The sequence below is a fragment of the Bidens hawaiensis genome, unplaced genomic scaffold, assembly GCF_021521415.1.
Source record: "Bidens hawaiensis isolate Kalapana, Puna unplaced genomic scaffold, B.hawaiensis_p1.1 tig00005681_1, whole genome shotgun sequence".
NCBI classification, from domain to species: Eukaryota; Viridiplantae; Streptophyta; class Magnoliopsida; order Asterales; family Asteraceae; genus Bidens; species Bidens hawaiensis.
The window spans coordinates 649,554-660,409 of record NW_027491371.1 but is presented as its reverse complement, the minus strand read 5'-3'; the positions used below and the strand labels follow the sequence as shown (position 1 = coordinate 660,409).

General features: G+C 34.6%; 1 protein-coding gene across 1 annotated transcript; it reads left to right on the top strand.

Annotated features, from left to right (window-relative positions):
* The first annotated feature begins 2,764 nt into the window (after nucleotides 1–2,764).
* Nucleotides 2,765–9,918, top strand: LOC143630543 (uncharacterized). Its single transcript, XM_077099526.1, has 12 exons — nucleotides 2,765–2,862; nucleotides 3,278–3,405; nucleotides 3,535–3,597; nucleotides 4,162–4,283; nucleotides 4,864–4,979; nucleotides 5,071–5,881; nucleotides 6,531–7,253; nucleotides 8,045–8,266; nucleotides 8,343–8,438; nucleotides 8,525–8,719; nucleotides 8,800–8,913; nucleotides 9,412–9,918. Exons 1-12 carry the CDS (start codon nucleotides 2,765–2,767, stop codon nucleotides 9,670–9,672), a joined length of 2,949 nt encoding a protein of 982 aa, XP_076955641.1. The 3' UTR covers nucleotides 9,673–9,918.
* Nucleotides 9,919–10,856: the final 938 nt, after the last annotated feature.

The window sequence follows — 10,856 nt, the reverse complement described above, 5'->3', positions numbered from 1 at the left end:
TTTCGGACTCCGATAAAACTCATTAGTTTCTTTTTGGTTTAGGTTCAACTTTCGAATCGTTCTCCATGACACATCGCGCTGTACGACCTCCTCCTCCTTTTCGTGACCTTTTCTCTAAAGCCAAGGGGCACGAGATATTTCTTTCTTCTCTTCATGGGCCTGAACCTGCTCCGGTTGCCTTTACTACCCATGAAACTTCTGCTCGCTCAAAATATTGAGTTCATGATCGTTTAAGCAGAGGGCATTCAGGCAGTTTAATGAACTCTCGTGGGCGAGGTTTTCGTCAACCTCCTCAATGCCAGTTATGTCACACAAATGGTCACTTCGCAAATGCATGCCCTAATCTAAAAAGTTTTGCTCATTAGTCATCCTATTCAACTGCAAAATCTTTCTCAAGCATTATATGCGGACTATAATATCTCCGCTTCCAAACCGGATTGATGCGTTGACTCTGGTGCTAGAAATCATATGACACCATCAACTTCTCATGTTGACTCGTTGACCTCTTATCAAGGAAATGAGAAGGTTGCCTTCGGTAATGCTAATATTCTTCCAATCTCTCGTATTGGTACTATTTCCATTAATACGCACTTAAATTAAACGATGTTTTAATTGTCCCTAATCTTAAGAAAAACTTACTCTCTTTAGCAAGCTTACAAATGATTATCCAATTGATTTCTTATTTTCTCGATATTATTTTGTCATTCAAGATTCGGTCACAAAGACCATTCTAGCAAAATGGACACATAAGGACGGATTCTATGTCTAGCGCCCCGATTTTCAAGTACTTGATGTTACCATTCTTTCTTCTTGAAAAGCATCGTTTGAACTTTGGCATAAACGTCTTGGGTATGCTGCCTTTTATATTATTTCTCTTTTTAAATAAAGATGGTTGTTTAAACCTCACTTCTATTTTACCTAAGCCTAGCCTTAGTTCTTCGTGTGAACTTTCAAAGAAACGTCAATTGCCATTTCAACTAAGTGATAAACATTCATTACATGTGCTTGATCTTGTGCATTGTGATTTATGGGGACTCGCTCCCATTGTTTCACAACATGGTTATAAATATTATGCCGTGTTTATTGAAGACTTTTCAAGTTTCAATTGGTTTCTTGAAAGTCAAATCAAATTTTTTTTAAAGTTTCAAACATTCATAACTTTTGTACAAACACAATTTTCATGCAGAATTAAAGTCTTTCAAAGCGACGGAGGAACCAAATTCATAAATAATAAAACTCGACATTTATTATTAAATAATTGGACTCATCATAAGATGTCTTGCCCATATACATCCCAACAAAATGGCCGGGTCGAACAGAAACACCGTCATCTCAACGAAACCGGGTTAACTATGCTTTTTGGTGCGAACGCACCGGCTATGTTTTGGGTATACGCCTTCTCTTCCGCTGCTCATATAATAAATCATCTACCCACCAAATTATTAACTTACAAACCACCATTTGAAGTTTTATTCCATACCGAATTACACAAATTTCAAAGTTTTTGGATGTTGTGTGTTCTCGTACCATACACTCCACGTAACTTACACCGCAAAGCCTTGAGTGTATTTTTCGTTGGGTATTTCACACAATACAAAGGGTAAAAATGTGTCACACCCCAACCTACGGTTTAATATCGGGGCGCGAATTGTTGGTTCATAGCTCACAAGACACTATCATACAATATTTATTATAACAATATCTAAATTACTTTATTATTTTCACATGAAGTACACAAGTCTTAATAAATTACAAATAAATCAAAACAAATAATATAATAACAACTCGTATTTTTATTTATAACCTAACGTCTTTTCTAAATGATCTTCAACCTTCACTTCAAACCAACGAATAACCTGCAATATGCGTACAAAATACAATAGGTTTGTCAACAACACATGTTGAGTAGGTAATCACCAGTTTTGAGATAATAGTATAATATAAATAAAATTAAGCAAACCAATATTTGAGTATCAACGATTAAACCATGATCAAGTAATTGATATCATTTGGCCATTGCCTTGCGAATTGGGCTTTGGCTACTAAGACGGCGTATGATCATACTTTAATGTGATTATGTTGGACCTCTCTGAACGCGATAAAATAAATCAACAAAACAAGTAGCAAGTAGCATTTAATCGTTCAACACAGCAAGTCATGATTTGCTATTTAAATGTGATAAATGAATACAAAATAGGTATGCATAAAGTCCCCAAAACAGTTTGAAAATTAATAAAATAGGGGAGTGATTACTCACCTTAGTGATTGGTGAGGTAATCAATAAAATAAGAATACTAAACGAGTCTCGAGTCTTTAACTTGCTAACTGATCTAACACAAACACAAACGGACTTGGAACTTTGAGACAATAAATTAGGATTAAAACAAAAAATAATGCAACTGGAATCAGGTGAAGCGGACATGACAGTTAACACTAATTATTATGATCTTGTTAAAGGTAAATAATTTTTTATTATTAACTTGCTAAACCTGATCATATTATCGTATCGGTTTATGAATCAATTTACGCAACCCGAATAACAGCCATTAGCCCAATCCCGAATTACCAACCAAAAACGACGGTAATCCGGGATAAACCAAGTATAATAATAATATTAATAAAGTGATGATAATAAAAAGGGAAAGTCGATTGACCCAAACACACCGAAGCAGCCTCCTGGCGTTGTTCCCAGATCCCCTCTTTTCTTCTTCGTCAACAATTTAGTAAGAAACCACCACCTTAATCATCATCATCATCATCATCCATGGCGATCAAGCTTTCTCTCTCATTATTATTATTATTAAGCTCACTACTATCACCTACCTTGTCCCTCTACGAAGATCAAGTCGGATTCATGGACTGGTATTCTTCTTTTCTTAATTAATTCATTACTCACTCTTTCTGACTGATTTTTATCTTGATTTCTCCCACTGCTTACTTTCAATTTACTTCCTCTATCTATCTATTTATATATGTTAATAAGAATAGTTCATCTTCCATTGCGTTGTTTATATCGCCCTCTTCCAAACCAATTCAATTCACTTTTCTACTCGTCCTCAATAATAATTAGGTTAGGTTAATTATCAATGTTTGTTTGTTTTATGATGCCATGCCACTAGTAGTAATCGTGCCTGCCAGACTATACTATAGCTGAAACCACTAGATGAATTCCTCTTTCCATTTATAACTTTCTATATGCAACTTTGCCTGGCTTACTCTTTCATCTAATAAACATTCATTTATTTATCTAACTATATAGATTTGTTTTCTTGTTCAGGCATCAACGCTACATAGGCAAAGTCAAACATGCAGTATTTCACACCCAAAAGGCAGGCCGAAAACGTGTTGTCGTCTCAACCCAAGAGAATGTTATCGCATCCCTTGATCTTCGTCGAGGCGACATTTGTAAGTCTTCTAATCTCTTCTACGCTTCTTTCTTCTATCTCCTTTCTCTATATCTATTGTTGGGTTATAATTAATTATGTTCAAAGAGTATGCATGTGTATATACTAACTAATGTTTTCCGCTATGCAGTTTGGAGACATGTTTTGGGACCCAATGATGTTGTTGACAAGATTGATATCGCCCTTGGGAAATGTCAGTATTCTTCTTTCTTCTAGTAAAAGTCAGCTTTCTCTACTTATTTACTAGACTTTCATGAATATGGTTCCCAAAACATATTTCATTAAATATCTGAATTGTTGTTTTAATAATAATCTGGAGAGTTACACGGTGGCAACTTTTATCTCTTTTACATTGCTGCTTATAATTTGTAAAAGGAACTACTTGATGCTCAATAAACAAACTTGATTTAAGTTGGAATACTGATCAAAACTAAAATCTAACTTAAAATGACATAATAGCTGATATAATGATACTTTTTTTTTGCTTTAAATAGTTTAACATAGAGGACCTTGATGCAGCAGATATTTGTATATAACAAAACCTACATGTTTGACACATTGTTATACATAAGAGGTTGACTTTATGTTCCTAAGAAATTGGTCTGTTTTATGAGATGTGTATATGGGTTATTTGCTGCAACAATAAGTTAATTGAAGTTTTAGAAACTATGAATATTATCAAGTGAAACCTCCTGTCATTATTAAGTTGTCTTTTAATGATGATATATTTCTCAAGGATAAATTTGTTACATGTCAGATGTTATTACACTGTCATCAGAGGGGAGCATATTAAGAGCTTGGAACCTTCCTGACGGTCAGATGGTGTGGGAGTCGTTTCTGTCAGGGTCAAAGTCCTCAAAGGCATTATTAACTGTTCCCGTGAGTAACATAAAATCTTCTTACACTTTTACTGCAGTCTATACTTCTTCATAATCCATACCCGTAATGGGACATTAACTGAACTGAAACGTGATTTCTGTTAGTTAAGCGTTTCAGTGCCTTTTTGAATCTAAACCTAAACCGGAAAAAGCGGTTACATGTTTTTTTTCCTATTTGGTAATATGGCTAACTAACTGACCGTTTTCAATTTTCAGTTTTAGCAAACTTCAACAATTAGTTTCTCACAACTTACTACAATGAAAATTTTGTATCAACAGTTATAATAAACTGATTTTCTACTTACTATAGTGAAAGTTTCTACAATATGTTATCTTGAATGATAAATTTTAGCCGGAAAGCTTGTAGTGATTAACCGTTTTCTAATTTATAATTGCATATTTAATTTAGCTAACTTCAATAATTAGTTTCTCACAACTTCGAAAGTCCTGGAATGAGAAAATTGGCATGAAATATATATCTGAAGCATACATTTTGGACTAACAGTTTGAACAAGTTGATTTTCTACTTACTATAATGAACATTCCTACAATATGTTATCTTAAATGGTATATTTTATCAGGAGAACTTGAAGGTGGATCTAGACAGTCCAATTTTTGTTTATGGTGGTGGAATACTTCATGCCATTTCCAGCATTGATGGGGAGTATCTTTGGAAGAAAGACTTTGCATCTGAAGGGTTTGTCCAATTCAACGCTTGATGCACATTTTCAGTTTCTATATTTGAGTACCTGATCTTTTATAGATTTATCATTATTATCCCTGTGCAGCAACATTGATATTCATCAGTTGATTCTTCCTGGTGGGAGTAATGTTGTTCATGCAGTAGGAGTTACTGATTCATCTCAGTTTGATACCTATGAAATCGATGTTAAGAACGGAGGCTTACTAAAACATACAACTGCGTCATTTCCAGCTGGCATTGATGGGGAAATTTTTCCAGTTTCAGGTGACAGATTTGTGGTGTTGGATGCTTCAAGGTCTGTTTTGGTGTTAATAACCATAACAAACGGACAGATCCACCTTCAACAAACCCATGTTTCAGATCTTGTTCACGGGTCTTCTGCAAACACCGTTGTTTTACCTTCAAAGCTTTCAGGAATATTCTCTCTAAAAACAGATAGTTGCATAGCTTTTATTAAAGTGACCAACGAAGGGAAGTTACATGTAATGGAGAAAGTTGATAAGACAGTGGTTATTAGTGATGCATTGGCTCTTTCAGAAGGTGAACAAGCTTTTGCACTTGTTCAACAAGGAGATAGTAAGATTGAGCTATCTGTAAGGCTTGTTCATGACATGAGTAGCAATCACCTTAAGGAAACTGTCAAGATGGATCACGAAAGAGGATCTGTGCACAAAATATTCATCAATAATTATGTCAGAACAGATAGGTCACATGGTTTTAGAGCATTGATTGTTATGGAAGATCATTCATTATTATTGCTACAACAAGGTGAGATTGTTTGGACTAGAGATGATGGTCTTGCTTCTGTTATTGATGTGACAACGTCAGAACTACCTGTGGAGAAAATTGGTGTATCGGTAGCTAAAGTTGAGCACAGTCTTTTTGAGTGGCTTAAGGTATGATACTTCTTGACATGTTTATTAACTCTTAAATGAAATAACTAGGCTTGTAAAGGAACCGAACAAACACGAAAGGAGCATGCTCGTGCTCCTTTGTTTAACCTTACCCGAATAAATGACCGAACAATTAAACAGACCGTATTATTGTCCGTGCTTGTTTGTCAAGAAAATGAACATGCCATTGTTATTATATGTTCTTTATTAACAGTATAAACAAACAGTTCACGAATGTGAATGAACAGACATAACTGGACCTAGATGAACGGACATAACTGAGCTAAAATTAGTTAAAAGTAATGTGAAGAACAATGTATTGCCTTAAAAAGTTATCAAAATTAGACTAACAATGGGCAAAAAAGTTTAAATGAATATATTAATGATCGTAAACTAACGAACATAAACGAATTTAAATGAACGATAGTATATGAACGTTCACAAACATTAAAAAACGAATGAGACAAGTGTTCATGTTCGTTTGTTCGACTATATAAACAAAAGAGTTTGTTCATGTTCATGCGTTTATTAAGCAAACAAACCTAAACTGTCACTGAACGTACGGTTCATTTACAGGTCTAGAAATAACTAGTTGTATAGTAGATTATGAAGTTTAAATCTGAGTCTTGACAAATTACGATTTTTGTTGAAGGGTCATATGTTGAAGCTAAAAGGAACTTTAATGCTTGCAACACCAGATGAAGTAGCAGCCATACAGAAGATCAAATTACAAAGTTCCCAAAAAAGCAAGATGACCCGAGACCATAACGGCTTCCGTAGACTACTTATACTACTTACAAAAGCTGGCAAGCTTTACGCCTTGCATACAGGAGACGGACGGGTTATCTGGTCAACCCTACTTCAATCACTACGTGCCACATCATCACAACAATGCACTGGTCTCAAATTGCGCCAGTGGCAAGTCCCGCACCATCACGCACTGGATAACAACCCATCTGTTCTTGTTGTTGGCAGATGTGGACTTTCTTTGACTTCTCCTAGTGCATTGTCGGTTGTAGATGCCTACACTGGAAAAGAGGTTCAAAATATGGGCCCCGCACAACATTCTACTGTGCAAGTTATTTCGTTACCCTTTAAAGATTCCACTGAGCAGCAACTTCATTTGTTGATAGATGCTGATAAACGTGCTCATTTGTACCCAAAAACTCCTGAAGCTGCCCAAATCTTTGAACGCGAGTCTGAAAACGTGTATTGGTATGTTGTTGAATCTGAAGCTGGTATCTTGAGGGGGTATGGGGTGAAAAAGACTCATTCTGGTGATGAATACTGCTTTGAGGCAAGAAACTTATGGTCAATTGTGTTTCCATCTGAATCTGAAAAAATAATCGCAACCGTGACGAGAAAACCAAATGAGGTATGTTTTTCTTTGTTGCTAAAAAAGGTGAAAGGGCAAATACTATAAAATTTTAACATACTTTCTGTTTTTTTTTTTGTAAAAGTTTCTTAACAAAATTTTACACATAAAAACCCAACATACCCTCTGTATTGTTATGATAAAAGTCCCTTAACATGTTAAGTTTGAAACAGAAATCTCTTAGTTATGATTGGATGAAATCATGAAAGCATTATCTGAAAACTTCCATAATAATTGCGTTAAAAATCATTTATTTATAACCTTTTAACGATTTTAAATTTGTACAAACCGTTTTAAGATTTTTTACTAATAAAAATAATTTATTTGAAAACATACCCTCTGTATTGTTATGATTTTATATGTTTTTAGTGTTTAATTTTTTACATCATCGACGGTCATGTAGTTTTATTATATTGCTTTTTTTTGCTTTTGAAAGATTATATGCTATTGTCAGCTTATCAAATTAAAAAATGTAAAAGAAAACACAAACATTGAACAGACTTTGCTTTGCCATTTGTCCAATTTAAAACTTAAATTTATTTAAATTCTTTCCTCACGTATTCGCAATTTTGTTCAATTAACATGTGGAGGGATTTTTATTAGTAAAAAAATGTTAAGGGACTTTTATGGGATAAAACAAATGAAAGTATGTTGTTTTTTTATGTGCAATAAATTGTTAAGGGACTTTGTGAGAAAATACAGGAAATATGTTGGTTTTCTTTTTCTTTTTAATAGTATTTGCCCAAAGTAAAAAGGTAACCCAATATGGTATTCTTTTTCTTGTTTTTCAGGTGGTTCATACTCAGGCAAAGGTGATTGCAGATGAGGACGTGATGTATAAATACATATCGAAAAATATGGTGTTTGTTGCTACTGTTTCACCTAAAGCAAGTGGTCCAATTGGCTCAGCAACTCCAGATGAATCAGTGTTGGTGGTCTACCTTGTGGATACCGTGACCGGTCGCATACTGCACCGCATGACTCATTTAGGCTCACAGGGTCCGGTCCATGCAGTGAGTATATCAATCTTTGCTTTCTTCACTTTTGACAAAAAAACTTGCTTTCATTAAATAACTTTTTTTTTTGAAGGTCCTTAGTGAGAACTGGGTAGTCTACCATTACTTCAACTTACGAGCACACCGATACGAGATGTCGGTAATTGAGATTTATGATCAGTCTCGTGCGGTACGGGTCTTAAACAGGAATTTTACTAATATATTCAGCTAATCAACCGTTTTTATATTATGCTTAATTTCAATTACCACTTGCAGGAAAATAAAGATGTTTTGAAGCTTATTGTTGGAAAGCATAATCTCACAACCCCGGTGTCGTCTTATTCTCGGCCCGAGGTTACTACCAAATCACAATCTTACTTCTTCACGCATTCGGTGAAAGCAATATCAGTAACTTCAACTGCAAAAGGCATAACTTCCAAGCACCTTCTTATTGGCACAATTGGGGATCAGGTTAGCCTACAAATAAAATAAATTTGTAATCTTTATTTTTCGTGAATTTATTATAATCTTATTCGAGTTTTCACTTATAGGTATTAGCTCTTGACAAGAGGTTTGTTGATCCAAGAAGGTCCCTTAACCCTACACAGGCCGAGAAAGAGGAGGGTCTTTTACCACTCACAGATGCTTTACCGATTATTCCACAGGTGGATAAACCTCTTCCCTTCTTTTTGCTGTTATTAGATCATCTGTTTATAGTTAAATATATAAGATCAGGATCATGTGAGAACCATTTTGGACCACAAAAAACCCAAAAATGAAAAAATATCATTAAACAAAAATGAAAAAAGTAAAAAAACCAAAATTCTTATTTATCATCCTGGTTTCATAAAAAAAAACGTCTCGGTTTTGCTAAATTATACATATATGTACATACATGTTTTTTTTATACACATATGTACAATTTTGGTTTTTTTACTTTTTAAAAATTTTTGTTTTATAATTTTTAAATATTTTTTTAGAGGTTTTTAGTGGTCTAAAATGGTTCTCAAAGTTCTCAAGTTTCAAATGGTTCTCTTAGGATCTTTACTTTACACACACACACACACATGTTAAGAATCAATATTTTGTTACGCATAAGCACATGTACGTATGCATATACAACTTTGTGACTGATGAAAAACAACTTTGTGTGTATGGTGCAGTCGTACGTGACACATGCATTTAAAGTAGAGGGTCTAAGAGGCATAGAAACAGTACCTGCAAAGCTGGAGTCAACGAGTCTTGTGTTTGCATATGGTGTGGACTTGTTTTACACCAGGGTTGCACCGTCAAGAACATACGACTCACTCACGGAGGATTTCAACTATGCGTTGCTTCTACTTACTATACTTGCCCTTGTCGTCGCCATCTTTGTAACTTGGGTTTTGTCCGAGAGGAAAGATCTGCAAGACAAGTGGAGGTAACTACTTCCTTGCTCCGGTTAATTAATGTGTTATTTTTAATATCCTAGTTCATTTCATATGCGTACAATTTTGACACTTGTTTATTAGTTTTAAGAGCGGAATTTCATACTCTATAGTTTCTCATGGAAATGGTTTCATTTCACTATAACAAACACAGTTCATTGTTAGACTTGCTATTTATTTTCGGTTCGGTTGATATTCTTTCAAGTTATCATATGAATGTGGTGTGTAGTTACAGAATGTGATTTAATCGATGGTTGCCATTGAAGAATCGCTGAAGTAAAAACAAGAAGAATCCTTTTCGAAGTATTACCAAACCTAAACGGATGATTACATCAATGGATGCGGATATAAATTAAACCTGGTTAAAAATATCATGGTAAAATAGACACCAATTTTATTTTAAAATTAAATCACTTTTTTTTATTAATTTTTAAAAATCATCATTAATTTAAATGATCAAGAAAACAACAAACTGACCATGTTTTAATACCCTTTTGGTCATGCCACGACTTTATTTATTTTGGGTTTATTTGGGTTGCTATAGTAAGTGCTAATATCGTACTAATACTGTAAGGAACCAAACTGATACCAAAGGAATGTCAAGTCAGGAGTTAACAAAAAGTTAGTTCATTGTTGTAACCAATTGTATAGAAAGGTAGTTAATGAGTTGTAATAGTTGTTCATTCTGATTCTTTGATAGTTATTTGAGCTAAACCATTTATCATTCAATCTTGAGTTGTACCCATTCAATGATCTGAGACCATATCATTGGCGCCAGAGAGAGCCATTGAATCCTTGGAATAAGTTGCAATTTGTTCGGGAATAACACGTACAATCTGTTACCGAGTCAAGACGGAGAATATGTTAGTCTAGGTTCAGCTTCAGAATGAAACTCATCTTGAATGAGTGAGAAGATAGAAGAAAATGTGAAGTCCTTGCTGAGTTACTAGAAAAATTTCTTTGCTTACTGGGTTTAATGCCCTTAAGGACGCGAACATTGCCCTTCTCACCAAGTACTGGTAGCATTCAAAACAAAACGTGATGCTTTATGAAGAAAAAATATTTTGGCTATTCATGGGATGAATCGCACATGACCGGTTCTACCCCATTCCAAGCGTTTACGGGGATGTGTAATTATCTCCTTTTCTAGGCTGATTGTAATAATAACTTCAATGTCGCTG

What these genes read in the sequence shown, in the direction of transcription:
- LOC143630543 (XM_077099526.1), top strand. Translation starts at nt 2,765, where the DNA reads ATGGCGATCAAGCTTTCTCTCTCATTATTATTATTATTAAGCTCACTA. An exon ending in CAAGTCGGATTCATGGACTG is followed by an intron (nt 2,863 to 3,277) that starts GTATTCTTCTTT and finishes TTTCTTGTTCAG; the next exon opens with GCATCAACGCTACATAGGCA. An exon ending in GTCTTTTTGAGTGGCTTAAG is followed by an intron (nt 5,882 to 6,530) that starts GTATGATACTTC and finishes TTTTTGTTGAAG; the next exon opens with GGTCATATGTTGAAGCTAAA.